The 20,269-nt window shown below is 45.5% G+C and overlaps 1 protein-coding gene across 6 annotated transcripts in view; it reads right to left on the bottom strand.

Moving 5' to 3' along the window:
* The window catches only part of oma1 (OMA1 zinc metallopeptidase), an 83,745-nt gene that overhangs the window by 51,918 nt on the left and 11,558 nt on the right, over window positions 1-20,269 (bottom strand). For all 6 annotated transcript variants that reach the window (XM_072511005.1, XM_072511004.1, XM_072511009.1 and 3 more), the window contains exon 3: window positions 2,289-2,517. In XM_072511005.1, coding sequence (XP_072367106.1) covers window positions 2,289-2,517 — 229 coding nt within the window. The remainder of the gene's footprint in view (window positions 1-2,288; window positions 2,518-20,269) is intronic.

Below are 20,269 nucleotides of genomic sequence, written 5' to 3'. Positions count from 1 at the left end.
GAGTTAATGAAAAAGGTGAAACTATTTAAAGTTTTAAGCAGATAACAAAATGAAGAGCAGGAATGATTAGGGATTGATTAGAGTCAATAAATCTTCTCGAGAAGTATGAGGTAATAGTGAACATACTAAATGAGTTCATTTTCACAGAAGCTGGTGATAATGCAATTGCAAAGCCACAGCAATAGTAGATGGTGCAATCATAGGATAAGAATACATAAAGAAGGAGCACTAAAAGGTTGGTGAAGCTGAAAGTGGAAAGGCAGAGGGCCAACATGGCATGCATCCTAGAATACTGAGGGAATTCAGAGAGGAAATAACAGATGCTCTTACTAATAGTTTTCAAACATTATTAGATATGGGACTCTAAGAGGAATGGAAGAAAGGTAACAGTTGATCAGTCAGGCTAACATCAATAGAAGCTAAGCTTTGAATGGTCACAATACAGGATATCAATACTCAGAAAAACACAGGTTAATTTAAGGGAGCTAACATGGATCTGTGAAATGAACGTCATGTACTACAAATCTGAAATAAATATTTGAGGAATGCAATGTATTGAGAAAAGAAATGCAACACATGTGATGCTTATGAATTTTTAGTCACCTGATAAGGTGCAACACTGGACAAACCAGAAAACAATGGTCAATGAATGGATTCTGGACTTGAGGGATATAAGTAGTGATGCTCAAGAGAAGGAGGTGGCCATTCGGCCCATTGAGTCTGCACCGACCCTTCGGAAGGAGCACCCTACCCTATTCCTCCAACCCCGCCCTAAGGGGCAATTTAACATGGCCAATCCACTTAACCTGCACATCTTTGGACTGTGGCAGAAAACCAAAGCACCCGAAGGAAACCCACGCAGACACGGGGAGAATGTGCAAACTCCACACAGTCATCTAAAGTCTGAATTGAACCTGGGTCCCTGGCGCTGTGAGGCATCAATGCCACCCTATGTCTCTAACTATGAAGAGATCAGGAATATATGGATGCATATATCTAAAATTCAGGAAGACACAAAAGATTTTCAAGTTATTAGGAAAATTTGACAGTGATTGTGAGAATTGGCTGAAGTATGTCTCGTATTATGTGCTGGTGAATAGTGCATTAGTTTATTCAGATAGATTGAGAGAAATTTTCACACAAAGGGATCTGGAAGACAGAAATGCAAAAAATAGTTTATATCTGCACTGCAGAAGGAAAAAGTGATGGTGGTTGCCAAGCAGGAACCGTTAGGAATTCAGCTAGGCTCCTTCAGAGCACTTTCCAAACTCCTGAAACCAGCTAGGACAAGGACAGGAAGTGCATGGGAACACCGCAACCTACAAGTTACCCTATAAGTTAGACACCGTCCATTCTTTCGCTGTCGCTAGGTCAAAGTCCTGTAATTCCCCCCCTAACAGCACTATGGATGTATGCACACCTCATGGACTGCAGTGGTTCAAGAATGCGGTTCACATTCTCAAGTGCAATTAGGCATGGGCAGTAAATGCTGACCTTGTCAGCAATACTCACATCACAAGTACTGATTTTTAAAAAAACATTAAGATAGTGGTAGTGGGAGTGTGAATTGCTTCCAACAATTCTGTGACTCCCTGAACTCAAGGAAGATACAAATACAGCAGAATAAAATATCACATGGCAGCTGTCTGAAAACACTGGAAGAATCCAGCAGCACACACAATGAACCAAATGCAAAACAGCCACAAGAAAACATGGAGGACAACTACATTGTAGAATACAAACAGCAGAGGATATGCAGGAGGCTGTATTTCTATCGGCCACAGGAAGCCAGGACCAGGAACATATAAAGAGCTGGAAACAAATGTATAAAGGGTGCAAATGTTCTAATGAAAGGAAGCTGGAAATTAAATTGTGTATAAGGTTAGGGCATTTGCACCACAGTGCTACCAGCAATGGGTGCATTGATATTTCCATATTAACATTCAGTATCAGATTAACACTGGAAATCCTATTAGGCCGCCATCTACTGGCTCACAGAGAAATGGCACAGATAAAGTTGCCTTTTGAAAATGTTAACATGAGAATCTCAACAATAATGTTTATGCAGAATATTTCTATGGAATATATACATATTATTTGGATGTAGTAGCGTTAGATCTTACAATGAACATAGATTTGGGAAGGACCACAAAATATTAGTGGAATGTGAAGCCGTTCAATTTTAAATAATAAGTTTCAAAGCCACACCAACCTAGGATAAATCTTGTGTTGTGAGCCACGCGGGCCAGGTTTATAACTTATACTTTGCGCACCAAGTGCATGCTTACCGACTGGTACTCAAATTCAGCCAGTTGCAGAAACTGTCGTTTGCTGAACATCAACAGGCGATTGCGTCCTGTGATTGGACTCTTGTCCAAGTGGGTCCAGAAATATATTGCAATCAAACTTGACAGACTACATATGCCTAATACAATGCTCCACCTGTTCCTTTTCATAGTGTCCTTAAGTAGCTCCTGTTTGTCAGGAGGAAGAGCTTGCCACCATTTCCGTATACTCCTGAAAACACATAAAGTAAGTCCCCATTACAATCTGAAGAAACATTATGGGATTTCCCACACAATGGACACTGTGGATTGCTTGAATTCCAAAGCTTGTTTCAAAATAATGCAGCCATCTCCAAATATGCCTTCAACTTGACCTTCCATTTGCTTTAGTCTCTGCTCCACAGTTTTATCTTTAGACTTAAACACAGAGGACAGAGGTTTCTTATAACCCTGCAACCGCTGAAAATAAGATACGACTAACTAACAAACTGGCAGTCGACCTCGGAGTGCTCTGTAAAATACCAACCTAAAGCTTATTGTACCGGATGGGAATTATTTAATGCTTCAATAATCAGAAAGCACAATTTAAAGCAAAATAAAAACCAATAAAAACTGAAACATCCAGAGTCAGCAGCAGTTATTAATACCTGTGCAGGTATAGACCAAGCAAGCAAACAAAATATCTCTCAAAAAAATAAAAACATATCATTGCTCAACTCTTGCCTAAATCACAATAAAATTCCAAACTAAATTGTGAATGGGAAATGTTTAAAATATGTAGAGTTTAGTCTTTTGCCCCTTTCAGAAGACTCCTACTATCTCAGGGATTTGCTTTGTTACAAAAGTTTGAAATGTTGTTGCATCAAAGGAGAAGTATGTGAATGAAGAGAGTGTCCATCAAGGCGACTTTAAAAAAATATATTTTTCCATTTTTACAAACAATAGAACCCACCCTCAAAACTGGTAGAGTACAGCATGATCAATGCCAGGAGTAAAGCAAAGCTGGTTCAGTAATCCTGGCGTTTTCCCACATACAAAAAGTGGAGAGCACAAGTAATAGGATGGAGGGAAAAAAAAGCCATGAAATCATGGCAAAGTGGTGCACAGCCTCACGTCTCGTGCATTGGAGCGGAACTACATAACCTGCGGAAAACCTTGTAGGAGTAAGTCAGACGCTACAGGGCTTGAGTATTTGGGATCGGGGCCCTGTACTCTTTAGAATGTTTCCGATTTGGATCAAAGTATTCCATTGGGATGCAATCCAGAATAACTTCTTGCCAATTCTGAACTGAAGGAGACTTATCGCTAATCCATGAACAAAGGTATTCTTTTGTGCTGCAAATGTAAGGATATTGTACAGCCTCTCTCATTGGCATCTATTGCCTATTTGCCTGGGAGCCGCAGAATCAAGACCAAAGGCTCAAACTCTAAGACCATACCAAATATCTTTTCAAACACTTTAAGTGTGCCCAACCAGTAGGATTAATTTTGACAAGGGACCAGACACAATGGGCGCGATCTATCAGCCTCACCGCACCGACACGGGATGTGACAAGGCCGATAAATCTCCCGAGAGGCCTCTCGCATGATTTACCAGCCTCATAATGCCTTGCGAGATCTACCGAGATCTCACGACGCTTCAGGATCTGGATCCCGCCCATTGAATTCGGGATCGAGATTTGCATATTCAAATGAGCAATTAGTCTCACTTGAGTATGTCGACGCCGGATCTACCCAGCGTCCAGGACCTAACGGACTCGCCTCAGAGACCCCGAGCGGGCGCTGTTTAGCACTGGTTTCCATAAATGTGGACCAGAAGTATGGGCACTTGGTGAGGATCTCCCAGTCAATCGGGGCCACGTGGGTGGTCAGCTCTGGGCAGTATCGTAACCTGGCACCCCCAATGCTGCCCGGGCACCATGGCACTGCTATCTAGATGCCACCCTGGCAAAACGCTCAACATGGGACTCTGTTTCATTTCTGTTAAATCGCACCCAATGTGTATAATCTCTCCTTATTTTGCACTTTTGGTGCAGTGAGGATATAGCGCGATCTATCCTGTTTCGTAAGCTTGGTACATGTGGATGGTGCAATAATTCTAAATTGGGTCTTCTTTGTTCTATTACAGGCTGAGATTCTATTGGCATTTCCCCTAGATAGTGCCTCAGGACTCCTCATCAATATTCACTGCAAGATCTTTTTTCCCAACCGCAAAGTCTCTAGCATATTCATACAGGATCTAAAACATAATGGGCGCGATCTTCAGGCCTCGTTGCGCTCTCGCTCAAGTGTAACGAGGCCGGTGAATAATGTGAGAGGCCAAAAACAAGATCCGCGCTAGGCGCCAAACAGTTTGCGATGCAGCCGGCTCACCCCATAGGCGGAATCGGGATCTCGCCATAGTGTGGCGAGAAACCAATTATCACCACTTAAGCCCCACTTCCATACAATTAACGAGAGCCACCCCTTATCCAATGGTCTCCCGTCATTCAGCAGCCTCCCCAGCAAATGGTCACGCTTTTTAAAAATGTGAACCTGGCGGAAGGGCTTCTGTGGGTAGCTGAGGAGGTGAGTGGCCACCTTTGCTCACAGGCAAAGAGCCCGGGGGCTTGCTGCACCTTGCTCGACCTGGGGGGGTGGCGGAAACTCAGCTGAGGGTGGGGGACCCTCTGCAGCGGTGGGCCGCCATAGGAGAGTGGAGGGGTATGCACTGGGTGGCAACCACTCATGGCACCACCATGCCAACCCCTGGCTTGTGTGTACCCATTTTGGGTGCAATTGTTACCCCTGCCCGTCTGCCCCAAGTGACCACCCATAACCCCCACTGATTGCTGAGGCCTCTGGCCGTGCAGCTGAAGGCTAAAACTTCTAGGGATGGAGGTCCCGGGGTGGGAACCACTGCTGTTTGTCAGTCTGACACTCTCTCCCAATTCCTTGCAGAAATTGAATGCTATGGCAGGAATGTTCGATGCAGAGGTTGCCCTAGTAGTGCTGGTGCTACGTAATGCGGTCAGCAGCAGGAGCGCCTGCAGATGCTCGAGGCAGCGGGCCATGTACCGGACCCTGCCCCATATCCTGAGGACCCGGCCTCCCATCAGGCTAGAGAGGGACCCAGAGGGGGAGCCCAACGACAGCCCAGGGTGTACAGGTGCCGCTGGTCATTCGAGCAAATGACGGACAGCACATACCGCAGGAGGCTCCGCCTCAACAAGGACACTGTGTGACATCTATGCCATGTCCTCGTGGTCGTGGCACCACATGGAGGAGGGGGACATCCACTCCCGGTGGCCATCAAGGTCACTGCAGCCCTGAACTTTTACGCCACAGGATCATTCCAGGACTCGCGTGGGGACCTGTGCGTTATCTCGCAGGCCACAGCCCACAGGTGTACTTGGGCAGATCACAAATGCCCTGTATGCCTGGGTAGAAGGCTACATCGTCTTTGACATGGACTAGGCTCAGCAAGATGCCCGGGCATCAGGTTTCATCGCCATCGCCGGGATAATAGATGTCACGTGTGCCGCCCTGTGTTCACCAGGCCATCTGGGGTGCCCTATGTTAACAGAAAGGGGTTCCACTCCCTCTACATACAGCTCATGTGTGACGACCACACGAACATCATGCACATGTGTGTCTGCTTCCCGGGGAGTGTGCACGACAGCTACATCCTGGGGCAATTGGGAATCCCTGCCCTCTTCGAGGAGCACCCCAGGATTGGAAGCTGGCTCTTGGGGGAGGAGGACCTGGCTAATGATGCCAGTACAGAGGCCGAAGACTGAATCGGAGACCCGGTACAACGAGGCCCATTTAACCACCCGGGCTGTCATTGAGCGTACATCAAATTCCTCAAGATGCAGCTACGATGACTCCAGTACACCACCTGGAGGTTCGCTCGCTTTGTTGTGGTCTGTTGCGTCCTCCACAACCTCGCAAAGCAGCGGGGAGACGAGCAGGAGGTTGGTGACGAGGAAAATGTAGCCACTTCCGAGGAGGGGGACTTGGATGATGATGAGGCGCCGGACCAGCAGGGGTTGGAGGTCGAGGAGGAACCTGTGGCCCAGGCAGCAGCTGCAGGACAGGCGGTGAGGTGCCATCAAGCTCGGAGGACCAGGGAGGCTCTCATACTCGCCCGCTTCACTTAGGATGTGGCCAAGTCTGTAATCACAACTGTACCCACCCACCACCCGCATTTCCCATCCCCCCAGGGTATGTGTCACATCACTCCAGGGTGCTCATACTGTGTCGGCACTGTCAGCAGGTCACTGTCAAGGGCAGGGAGGTGATGATACCGCAGAGAGCTGAGCACTAGTGCTACTCAATCCATGCCATAGTTTGACCCCTGCATGTCTGCAGAGTGCTCGCTCAGACCCATCACCTGCACGCAGTGATGCATTGCGGAAGAAAGTGACAGAGGCATCCTACTGGTTGGGCACAAGGATGTTTATTGTTCAATACAGGTCTCCACTCTCCCGATGCGCCGCCTCCACACCCCCCAACACCCACCCTCCACAGTCCCCCTCACCCCCTACCTACCCAGGTGACGTCAGTGATCCTCGATGTGCTTTTGCCTTCCTTGCTCTACCACTACGTCGAGGTGTCTCCCCAGGATGCACATCTGAGGTGGAGGCAGCCAGCTGCTTACCTTGTCCCGTGGCTTTCGATAACCCAGGCGGGCATCCTCTGGGAGCTCAGGGGCCGGAGGGCCCCGGCTCACTTGTCGACGGCACATGCACAGCCGTGCCGCCCTCTACAGTGTGTTGATCCCAAGACGCGGCCTCATCAGAGGGGTGGAACTTGGGAGAGCTGGTGGCCATCCTCGCGCCTCATGGGTTCAGTCCGGGTAGGCATGCAGTGTTCCCTCCTCCCGGTTGGTGCCCATAGGGCCCTGGGGTCCACCTTGGGACAGAGGGGCAACTGGTTCGAAACCCGGCTGCCCCTGCATCATCTGGCTCTGCCAGCCCTGGCGGCTCACCGATGTCGGCACCATGGTGCCGATGCCCTCGACGATGTTCCTCAGTGACTGGGACATGCTCTGCCTCGGTAATGCCCAACTGCAACTGAGACAAGCTCTGCAGCGCCTCGACCATGCCCATCTGAGAACGGGACATGTCCCGCAGAACCTCATCAAGGTTGGCCTGATACTGGGTGACATCCAACAGTGAGGTGGATATTCTGCCGAGGTCTTCAGCCATGGCCGTCGCTGACTGAGCGACGCCTTGACTAATAGTGGGACGCATGGTAGCACAGTGGTTAGCACTGTTGCTTCACAGCTCCAGGATCCCAGGTTCAATTCCCAGCTCGGAGTTGATTCCCTATGTGGAGTCTGCAGGTTCTTCCTGTGTCTGCTGCATGGGTTTTCTCCAGGTGCTCCTGTTTCCTCCCACAAGTCCCGAAAGACGTGCTGTTAGGTAATTTGGACATTCTGAATTCACCCTCTCTGTACCCGAACAGGCGCCGGAATGTGGTAACAGTAACTTCATTGCAGTGTTAATGTACGCCTACTTGTGACATTATTATTATTATTATTATTATTATTGTGCCGACGTCGTGCACCAGGCTCTCCACTGCGGTCTCCACCCTAGCAGTGTTGGCCTCAGTGCCACTCATTGCTGGCACCATCTCCTGCGTCTTTAGCCTCTGGGACTCCTCCAATCGGCTATGGATCTGCTGATGTGACACTGACATCTCTCTCTGAATGTCCCGGCCTCTCCCTATCATCACCATCCGCTCCGGGTAACCCTGTTCCATAGGCCCAGCATTAAGCTGGCACCCAGCTGGGTCCTGGGATCCAGCAGACCTCCGACTGCTGTCTCGCCTGGCGGTTCCTGCCTCCACCAGATATGCAGCATCAGCAGTGTAGTGTTCACCAGATTGCGCTCGAGAGGCCTGATCACTAACATTTGCCACCGAGGTGTGTGTATCTGCGCTGGTGGAGGGTGGGATGACAACTGTGGCGCGACTATAATGGTTGCATCATCGAAGCTCTCCTCCAAGTTGCTCTCCTCGGAGCCACAAGAGGGTGCCGCCCGGGATGGGCCAGCACCGTCGGCTGGAGGATCTACAGGAGAATGGAGATGTGGTCAGTGGGAGGGATGGGCAATAACTCATGTTTGACAGGTCTTCCGGTTGAGCCCGGTGGTTCTTCACCTCTGTGGCGTCCACCAGCCTCCACGTGGTGACCGCCCTGTCCTCGGCCACCCTGGTAACCTCCAGGGCTCGCTCCTCGAACAAAGTGAGGATTCTCAAGTCTGGCAGCCTCTGCCACTCTGGGCCCTCTCCCGCCGATTATGGGAGAGCTTTTCCTGAGGAGACACAGAGAGGGCACCATTAGCCACATGTGTGGTTCACAGTTTTGTGTGTGTGTGTGGGGGGTGGGGGGAGTTGAAGGGAGGGAGGGTTGAAGGGGGAGGGGTGTGGTGGGAAGGTTGGGAGGGTGAATGCTCCCTTGTGTGGCTGAGGGGGAGGGTTTGGGGGGGACGGTGGGGCATTGGTGTCTACTCACTTGTGCTGAGTGGCATAGGTTGTTGAACTTCTTCCGGCACTGGATGCCAGTCCTCCTGGTCACATTCCCTGAGCTGAATGCTGCCGTCAGCTCGTCCCAGGCAGCACTGTTCGCCTTGTGGCTCACCCTCTGGGACCCCTGGGGGAACAAGACATCCTTCCTGACCTCCACCACGTCCCCAAATCTTGGGGCTGAGCTCCTCTGCGCCATTGTTACAAGCTGGCTGGGGTTAAGTGCAGCTTAAGTGCTGCTCGACCTTGTTAGTTGGGGACCCGGCGAATCAGCTGGTGAGCCATCATTTGCAGCGAGAAGCCCATGAGACCTCGTTAAGAAGACCAATTAACACAGAATTGCGTTGCCGGCCTCGCTGGGCCAAGTCCTGTGAAGCTCGCGGCTTGCTGCAACACTTAGAATTTTTTCCAGAGAATCGCGCCCAATGTGTCATAGTAATTGCTAATGAACTGCTTTGCTTTTGTAGATAACAGGATTTTTACCACCGGGGAGAAACTAACATCATTGCAGAAGTATCTTATCAAGAATAAAATCTCTAAGTTGTAGATTTCTGAGAAAGCAATATTTTGGGCAACATATTGTTGACACATTTGCTCAAAAGATAACAAGAAAGCATGTCCCCAAACCAAACAAGTCCTCTATCCTTTCAAATTTCAAGACTGGGGTCTGTCTGGAGGGAAATCTTGGTTACCCTGAATGGGAGGTAGAGGAAGTCAAATTAAATCTACCTTCTAACTCACGGACCATTCTCCACGCTCTCAGATTGTTGATAATTATTGGATTCTCACACTTATCCGGCACAATCCTAAAATCCCTCAGAAACAACAGAGCTTGCAAGGAGTATTCAGACTGGCCAGCTCAAAATCAGGCCAGGTGGAAGTGTGGTCCCCTCTTATCCATTCTCATATAAACCTGTGATGCAAGGCTAATTGATACATCTTAATATTCGGCACCCTTAGACCTCCCTTTGAACTAGGAAGCTGCAATTTGTCTCTCTTTATTCCATATAAAAGAGCTAAACACCCATTGATTTCCTTTAAGACCATAGCAGAAAGCAAAATTGATAGCATCTGTAAAGGATGTAACAACTTAGGCAACACATTCATCTTAATCCATAAGACCATAAAATATAGGAGCAGAATTAGGTCATTTGGCCCATCGCGTCTGCTCCGCCATTCAATCATGGCTTATATGTTTCTCCATCCTCCTGTCTTCTCCCCTTAACCCCTGATTCCTTATTAATCAAGAACCTATCTATTTCTGTCTTCAAGACACTCAGTGACTTGACCTCCACAGCCTTCTGCGGTAATGAGCTCCACAGAGTCACCACCCAATGGCTGAAAAAAGTTCTCTTCATCTCAGTTTTAAAGGATCGTCTCTTTAGTCTAAGGCTATGACCTTGCATTCCAGTCTCTCCTACGGGTGGAAACATCTTCACCACCTCCACACTATCTGGGCCTCTCAGTATTCTGCAAGTTTCAATGAGATTCCCTCCTCATCCTTCTAAATTCTAGGCGGCACTGTGGTGTAGTGGTTAGCACTGTTGCCTCACGGTGCCGAGGAGCCGGGTTAGATCCCAACCCTGGGTCACTGACCATGTGGAGTTTGTACATTTTCTCTATGTCTGCATAGGTCTCATCCCCATGACCCAGATGTGCAGGGTAGGTGGATTGGCCACGTTAAATTGCCGCTTCATTGGAAAAGAAAATTGGGGTCTCTAAATTTATTTTTAAAAATCCTTCTAAACTCCATTGAATACAGACCCAGAGACATCATGTGACAAGCCATTCATTCCCAGGATTATTCTGGTGAACTTCCTCTGGACAGCACATCCTTCCTTAGATATGGAACCCAAAACTGTTCACAATATTCCAAATGGGGTCTGACCTGAACCGTGTACAGCCTCAGCAGTGCAATCCTGCTCTTGTATTCTAGCCCTCTCAAAATGAATGCTAACATTGCATTTGCCTTCCTAACTGCCAACTGAACCTGCATGCTAACCGTAAGAGAATCCTGAACTAGGACTCCTATGTCCCTTAGTGCTTCAAATTTCCAAAGTCTATCCCCATTTAGAAAACAGATTATGCCTCGATTCTTCGATTATGCAAGGGGGCGGAGGTGGGGACCTGGCCTCCCTCTAAGCCTTCCCAGAGACATCTCCGATTACACAAAGTTAATTTTATAGTCCGAAAAGGAGCCAACACTTTTTTTCAATTAAGAAGTGAAATAAAAAATGAAAATCGCTTATTGTCATAAGTAGGCTTCAGTGAAGTTACTGTGAAAAGCCCCGAGTCACCACATTCCGGCGCCTGTTCGGGAAGTCTGGTACGGGAATTGAACCGTGCTGCTGGCCTGCCTTGGTCTGCTTTAAAAGCCAGCGATTTAGCCCAGTGTGCTAGACCAGCCCTTGACTCAGTGACTGCACTCAGTGGCTGATACAACACACACACACTCGCGTGCACACCTGCGCAATTGTGAACTTGAGCGATAATTTCTTTTAAAAGGGAATTAGATTGCTGTTTAAAAAAGAAAAATGTTTAAGGACATGGGTGGCGATCATGTAGAAAAAAAAACAAGTTCAGACTTGACAGGCCTACTGGCCTGTTAGCCTGCTGCAATATTTTGTGATCCTGTTGCAATATTTTGTGATCCTGTATATTTATTCAGTAGGTTGTGGATAGGTGTATTTATTTAATGTTCGCGAGAAATCATTATACCTTTTGGTCTAACTGGTTCTCAGGTTGTTGTCTCTGAGTTTCTACCTTTGGGCATCGTTTGATCAGATGAGCTCTTTAGGAAGAATGGAATCCTGACTGATTTTGATCTTTGTAGGTCTAAAATAGAGGCTTAAATAAAGTGAGATTGCGGAGCTACTGAATTCTTCGGAAGAAACTTTCAATGGATAGGAAACAATTAGCTTTTAAGTACCCAATTCATTTTTTTTCCAATTAAGAGGCAATTTAGCATGGCCAATCCACCTACCCTGCACATGTGTGTGTTGTGGGGGGTGAAACCAACGCTAACACAGGGAGAAAGTGCAAACTCACAGTGACCCAGAGCCGGGATCAAACCTGGGACCTCGGCGCCGTGAGACAGCAGTGCTAACCACTGTGCTACCCCTGAAGGAGCCAAACCTACTCACAATATCAATAATAGCAGGAAAAGAGTCTGGCATCGACCTGAACAGCAACACATCATCCGTGTATAACATGATCTTATGTTCCTTCCCACCACTAGACAACCCAACACCGAATGATTCTGTCTAATTGCCTCCGCTAGGGGCTCAATAACTATTGCAAACAATAATTTTTATTTTTATAAATTTAGAGTACCCAATTATTTTTTCCAATTAAGGGACAATTTGGCGTGGGCAATCCACCTATCCTGCACATCTTTTGGGTTGTGGGGGTGAAACCCACGCAGACACGGGGAGAATGTGCAAACTCCACACGGACAGTGACCCAGGGCCATGATTCGAACCCGGGTCCTCAGTGCCGTAGGCAGCAATGCTAACCACTGTGCCACCGTGCTGCCCTTGCAAACAATAATGAGGATAACAGGCAACCCTGCCTGGTCCCTTGCTGAATACTAAAATGATTGGAGGTTAGTAAGAAATGCCACCAGAGGATTTTTATAAAGCACCTGTATCCGCTAAACAAACTCCCCTCCATGTCCAAAGTTCTGCAGCATGTAGAATAAATAATTCCACTCCACCCGATGAAAATCTTTCTCTGCATCTAATGAGATCATCAAGCTGGCTATCACCTGCTTTTGAAAGACTTGAATAATATTTAATAATCTCCTAACATTGTGACATGGATTTCAGCTATTATGAACCCTAGATCATCAGGGGGAGGACAACAATTTCAAGTTTACATTCAAGAGTGAAACTGGCATGTAGGATGTACATTCCTCAGGGTCCTTGCCTGCCTTCAAAATTAAGGAAATATTTCCTCTTGAAGCAACTGAGGCATCAGACCTGCTTTGAATGAACGATTTAACATACTAATCAGAGGATCTATTAGAAAGTCTTTAAATTTCTTATAAAATTCACTCCCAAAACCATCAGGCCCCGGAATCTTACGAGACTGAAGATTCCTCAAGGCAATTGCCACTTCCCCCATAGAAATGGGAGCATTTATGATCGACCTTTGGTCCTCAGAAATTGCTGGGAGTTTAAATGAAGAGAAAAATCGCTCCATATATATGAGTGCGTCTGCAACTGACTCGTTTTGTATAAATCAGCATAGAAGCTTTTAAATACCCGATTAATATCCTCTGTCTTAATCACTGTGTTACCCTTGGAATCTAGCACAGAGGAAAAATAATAAGAATAATGATAATCTTTATTAGTGTCACAAGTACTAACACTGCAATGAAGTATTGTGAAAATCCGTTAGCTGCCACTAGGGTATCCAGAGGGAGAATTCAGAATGTCCAATTCACCTAACAAGCACGTCTTTCAGGACTTTGTGGGAGGAAACCAGAGCAACAAGAGGAAATCCACACAGAAACGGGGAGAACGTGCAGACTCCTCACAGTGACCCAAATCTGGAATCGAAACCGGGTCCTTGGAGCTGAGAAGCAAGAGTGCTAACCACTGTGCTACCATGCCACCCTTTAACCCTACTGTCCACCTTCTTCTAAGTAAGGAAAGCCAAATACCTACTTGGTTTATTTCCAAACTCATGTAGCTTTTGTTTGGCAAACTTCCTACTCCTCTCAGCATGTTGAGTCTATAAGGAATCCAGTTCCGTCGGATTGCAATAATTATTTTCAGCATTAATGGCTGGGATTCCGACCATACACTCTCGCTGTTTTGGGCAATTTTACTTCAAGTTGGCGCTGTCACTACAGCATTTTAAAGGTCATATACGAAATGACCAAGCCCCTTGCAAAGGCCTTACATTTTCCCATAGGATTGAAGGGCTCACTTCAGAGAGAGAATTGACTGAATGGAAGAGATCAAATTTGGCCTCAAAGTACGAGTTAAAAAGTTATGATCCTTAAGTAAAGATGCATCAAATCTCCAAGAAATAGACACAGGATAAATCCCCATTAATAAAAATTCCAAGAAGACTGGGGCATGATTGGAGATTATAATACTACCTATAATAGCAGGAGGCCACTGAATGTAATACTGTTTTGGCATGAAAAAATAATCAATTCTGGTATTTCATTGATGAGAAGTGGAGTAGAAGGTGAACTCTTTATCTTTGGGGTGCAATGTTCTCCAAACATCCAAGTATCCCAAATCTTCACATACCGATGCTAATGCCTTTGACTGTTGAATGGGAGGATTGTTTATTATGGGAAATTTGTTCATCAAAGGATTAAGATGGCCGTTAAAGTCCCACCTATGAAGGAATTTGTTGAAGCTAATTCAGCAAAATCCATAAAGTCTTCACGAATAAAATCAGAGAGTAGTTTGGAGGGCCATAGAAATTCATTCCCAACATACTTTTCCCATGTAGCATCCTCCTAACAATTACATACCTTCCCCCTTATCCTTCACACAGTTCTCCAGTCTAAAAGGCACATTCTTATTAACTTAAATCGCAACCACCACCCTTGTGATCTAAATGAGTTTCCTGCAACAAAGGCATGTCAACTTTCAACTTTTTAAGGAAAGACAAAAACTGTTTTCTTTTAATAGGATGATTTAACCCTAATACATTCCAGAAGTAGAGTTTCAAAGTAGCTACTTCCATTGTTTATTCAGTCAAAGAGAGTATTGGATATTGACACAGAGAAAATGGCTACCAGCCAAGGATTTCCCTGCCCTGCTCGAATGTGCACCAAAACATACTTCCCCATCTCCAACCAGACCGGAAGCACCAGTGACACATTATAAAGTCTGTTTCTAAGATATGAGACTTGTCTGTACCCTTACAGGAACTAATTCATGATTCTTTAACCCCCAAATAATAAAAAAGCTCTAGTGATTATCACCACATTTAAAAAAAAAAAATTTAGAGTACCCAATTATTTTGTTTTTCCAATTAAGTGGCAATTTAGTGTGGCCAATCCAACTAACCTGCACATATTTTGGGTGGTGGGGGTGAAACACATGCAGACACGGGGAGCATGTACAAACTTCACACGGACAATGACCCAGAGCCGGGATTCGAACCCGGGTCCTCAGCGCCGCAGTCCCAGTGCTAACCACTGCCCCACCGTGCTGCCCTATCCTCACCAAATGTGAGGCCCTGTAGGTCTATACCTACAAATCTTCCATAATTATACCAAGGAGTCTTCCTCCTCAAAGGTGCCAAGAAAAGGATGAGCAGAGAATGCCCTTTTTGCATTCTAACCCTTCCTATTGAGACTTAATCCACACCCCCACCTACCAGCAGTGGCCCTACTCATATTCATCATAATTGGAGCAAAGGAGACCATAAAACAGATACCTCCATTATAAGCATACAGATGAAAAGAAAGGAAGAAGGATAGTCTTCACACAGCCTTGGTGTCATACAACCAGCACAAAATATTCCGTAACCAGAAGGAGGTAGCTGAGGAGAAACTTTCATTAAAGGCAGATGGAAGTCCCTGCCATTCTTAAGGATAAAAACGCACTGTAGTGCTAGATTGCTAAGTCATCTCTGTCAGAATGAAAAATACCAACACAGAATCAGGAAGGAATTATAATGACAAGGGATAGAGTGAACTGCAGTCTGTCACTCCAAATTATTGCCACCCATGGAGTTCACAAAAGCCAAGGCTTTGGCTGGATTGTTGAACATCTTTATTGAGTTCTTGGATGTCACTCTCAGTATAGCAGGATACAGTAGGGCATTTGTACTCCAATGGCCTTTGGGTGTCTTCTAACTTCATCAAACCCCATGCGTCTCTGATGTATTGCAGCCAAGAAATCTTGAAAGAGACCTTCACTCCCTCATAGAGCAAGGCCCAATTACAACCAGCTGCCTCCAATGCTCTTTGGTGACTCTTGAAGTTACGAAAATGGATCACTACAGGTTGGTTGTTCAGAGACCTCAGAAGCAGGATATGATGTGCCCTTTCTAATTTAATGTGCCCACCGTTTGTTTCTAAATTAAAAAGGTGCGGTAGTCAGCTCTCAAAAATGTTAACTGAGAGCTTACCCGCAGCTCCTTCTGGCAAACCAACAATCTGGACATTCTTCCTCTGGCCTCAGTTTTCCAGATTGTCTGGAATTCTGACACACCAAGTAGCTGCATTTCCAATAATTGTAAGTGGGCCTCTACGGAGGAAGTTACATTTTCGACAGTACAAATTCTCTTCTCCTCTTTGTCAACCCTTTTACCCGTACTCTGCAGCTCTTTAGTATGAGCTGATATTTTGTGCTAATCAAATCGAGTTTCTTGTCAATTACATTAATAATATTAGCAGTCATCAGTTGTAATGGCTTTGAGAGTGCCGGTAAGTCGCCATGTTGAGGAGGTTGCTCCATCCCAGTCACTTCTGACTGCTCTTTTTTGTCAACGATTTTCTTAATATTTCTTGGCATTTTGTCACCAACGTTTAGTCAGATATAAGGGACATACCTGAGAGTTCTCACTCCCAGATTAGTTAAGCATGAGCTGCATGAACACGATAAATAAAAGGATCATAGGCTGAGGAGTGCCATAGCACATGTAAATACAGCTAGTCCCATGCTCACATCATGTGACCCCCCCCCCCCCAAGTTGACTTTTAAAAAGACATCCTACTCATTGACTTCTTGTTGCAGTCTTCCATCTCAAAAGACGATGGTTTGCGCTGCAGTGGTCAACTCTGTTACGTGTCGCCTGGTGTGGGTCAGGAATCCCACTCTGGTATGGCAGACTCCACCACATTTACCCCAGAGGAAGACAGTGGGTTGAGGAAGTCAATGGTTCACTGGCCTCTTGTTTTCTTTGGGCTCTCTTCTCAGTCAACTGAACTTTCCATTTCCACTCGCTTCCTCCAATGCCCCTTTCAAACAGTCGGCCTCCAGAGGTCATGTTTCATTGACTACTTTCCTATATTTTTAGCTTGTACAATTTGTAGGAATGTCAGTCAGGTATTCCATCAGGAATTATATAGATTTGGAGGTGTTTTGTGGTCCTCGATCTGATGGTGACTGAATGATTAATAACATTCAGTGCCAGCTAAGTGCATAGCAATGCAAAATAGGCAGCCAAAGAAATTCTCACTTTTCATCCAGGACCAGAAAGAGTGCTGATGTTGGGGAGTTCATATGGGGTGGCTGCAGCTAACTTCAGTTCAGTGGTTCCGTAATAGAAAGGACATCTGAACTGATGAGTCTCCAGAAGGATGGAATCTAGTAATTTTTAAAAATGATTTACCATTATCTAACTTTGGGAAAGGATTTATATTGAAACTCTCCCTGACTCCTGATCTTCTGACACCTTACAGTGCCTGAGGATAAGCAAAGAGTTTATTTTCTCTTACATGAGGAGCTTGGTTAAGTTTGTTTGCTGTGCACATAAAATGATTTCTCAAGCAACTAGTTTGGGAGAACAATTTACTCTGTGCCTGTACAAATTCCACACTGGCTCATATATCATTATGTACTCACACTCAATTCTGCCAAGACCACACAACTTTGGAATTCCTGAAAAATCCATCAGACTGGGAGAGCTATATTTTAAAAAAACAGCAAATGGATACAAAGGAAGCAAAAGAAATGTGAAAAGGGATATGCAAAGCTAACAGTAAAAGTTTTAAAAAATAAATATATAAACAGAGAAAGACTGGCAAAAGGAAATATTGCTTCTTTCAAGATTCTAATGGACAATAAGGAAATGTCAGACTTGTTAAATGGGTATGGTATTTGTTTGCCCATTGGAGGCACCAGGAAGCCTTAAAATAAAGAATGGGGAGGAATTTAGATCCCTTTTCTCCTCTATCTATTTTGACTCCCATTACCTAAGCAGTATGTGGCCTTCTAATTTGTCCTACCAAAATGCATCACCTAACACTTATCTATGGTGAGATTAATTTGCCAATTGAATTCCCATTCTGAAAGTTTATTAAAGTTTAATAGCAGTTTTTCACATTGTTGATTTGTATTAACTGCATCCCTCAACTTGGTATTATCCAAAGGCTTAGAAATTGTACTTTCAATTCCCAAATCCAAATTGTTACTGTAAATTGTCATAGTCATAGCTTTTCAGCACGGAAAGATGCCCTCCGGTCCATCGTGTCTGTGCCGACCTTCAAATACTTATGTATTCTAATCCCATTTTTCAGCACTTGGTCTGTAGCCTTGTCTGCTATGGCTTTTCAATACAAACAATAATGGCTCAACATCAATCCATGTGCATTAGCTACTTCAGAGCATTTATTAGGTTGAATAGCTATCCTTAACACCTACTTTCCATTTTCTGTTCTGCAGCTTTGCTATCCATCTCATTAGCTGCTCCCAACTCGAAATGCTCCGAGTCTCAGTCAAACATCTACCATGCAGTGCTTTATTACACGTCTTTTGAAATTCCAAATATATTGGCCTGGATTCTCTGCCCCGCCGCAGTTCTGTCCCGACCCGCCGGCGGATTCCCCGATACGTCGTCCGGCCAATGGGGTTTCCCATTGTGGGGCAGCCCCACGACATCGGGAAACCCCCGGGCACTGGGAAAACGGAGAATTCCGCCCATTACATATACCGTAACACCTTATCTACACTTTCCGTTCCTTCTTTAAAGAATTCAATGAGGTTAATCAGCATTACCATCCCTTTTTAAAATCAGTCTGACTGCTTCTTACTATATTTTCCATTTCTACATGTTTTTTCTATTACATTTTTGAGAAAAGATTTCATTCCCTTTTCTATCACTGACATTATGCTCATAGTCTATAGTTGCCTGGACTTGTTCCAGCTTCCTTTTTAAATTACTGTTCTCCAATTCTCTGGCAGCATTCCTTTTCCTGATGAATAGTTTCAAATATATGTAATTGTATCTCTGCTATCTGTTCCCCAGCTTCATCTTATGATTGGATGCATTTCATCTAGGCCAGGCGTTTCATCCTTTTTACGTTTAAATAGTTTAATTATCTTGCCCAGTTCTAGCTTAAATGTCTTTAAATCTTTTTTGATCTCTTCCTCTAATGCCATGCCCACATTGTTAGTTTACATGGTAAATACTGAGGCAAAGTTCGCTGTCATTATCTGTGGGTTTACCTTGAGCATCCCTATCCTGATTTTGATTTTGTTATTTATGGCACATCTAACTGATGCAGAGACAGAATATTCACAAATCGAGAAGGAGGGCATAGCTGTCATCTTTGGTATCAGAAAATTTCACCAGTACAATTCCGATTATGGGAGGCATCATAGGGGTGGCACAATGGTCAGCACTGCTGCCTCACAGTGTCAGGGACCCGGGTTCAATTCCAACCTTGGGTGACTGTCTGTGTGGAGTTTACACATTCTCACCATGTCTGCATGGGTTTCCTCCGGGTGCTCCGGTATCCTCCCAGTCCAAAGATGTGCAGGTTAGGTGGATTGGCCATGCTAAATTGCCGCTTAATGCCCAAAGATGTGTGGATTAGATGGGATTCAAGGTTACAGGGATAGGGTGGGGGAGTGGGCCTAGGTAGGGTGCTCTTTCAGAGGGTCAGTGCAGACCTGATGGGCCAAATGGCCTCCTTCTGCACTGTAGGAATTCTATGGTTCTATCACCAATCATAAACCTTTCCTTGGGATTTTCAAGGAAGACAAAGCAATCCCCCAATTGCATTGGGCTTTGTTATTGGCTGCTGATGAATACACTTCCCAATGCCAACCAGGCGCACACATCGCCAACACAAACATCTTAAGACATCATTCATTAGCAGAAAGTATGCCAATCCCATCAGTGCCTCGGAAATCATCTTAGCCTTAAATGTTCTTGACACATTCCCTGCCTCTGCACAACAGATAAAGTAATGGACCCAGAGAGATCTAATGTTGTCAAAAGTCAAGCAATTGTTGGCATCATGACAGGACGTCAGAACAGTTGAAACTTTATCAAAGGAATTTAGCCGTGAGGACAGTATCCCCCTGTGGGGAGCGAGAGTGATCGTCCCCGCACCTGGAAAAGCTATTAAGTGATGAATTACACAGCGACCTGGAATGTCAAGAATGAAGATGTTGACTCGTAGTTGCGTTTGGTGGCCCGGGATAGACACAGCTTTCAAAAGAATGATAAAATGGTTCGCCCAATGCCAACTGTAACAGAAATGACCAACTGCAGCCCCAATGCACCCTTGGGTATGGCCAAGTCGGCCATGGATGTGAGTTCATGTTAATTAGATAGGCTCATTTATGGGTACAAGGTTCCTGCTTAGTGGACGCATATTCAAAGTGGCTTGACATTTACGAGGTGAAGGCCACAACTGCTTATGTTAAAGTGGAGAAGCTTCTTCACTGCTTTGCTCTCCACGGTCTGACAGAGGTACTACTTTCAGGCAATGGGACAGCATTTGCCAGTGCTGAGTTCCAGCCCTTCATGTCATCAAATGG

The sequence above is a fragment of the Scyliorhinus torazame genome, chromosome 7 (assembly GCF_047496885.1).
Source record: "Scyliorhinus torazame isolate Kashiwa2021f chromosome 7, sScyTor2.1, whole genome shotgun sequence".
In the NCBI taxonomy this organism is placed as follows: Eukaryota; Metazoa; Chordata; class Chondrichthyes; order Carcharhiniformes; family Scyliorhinidae; genus Scyliorhinus; species Scyliorhinus torazame.
Note: the sequence above shows the minus strand (reverse complement) of the source record. Positions and strands in the feature narration are given on the sequence as shown.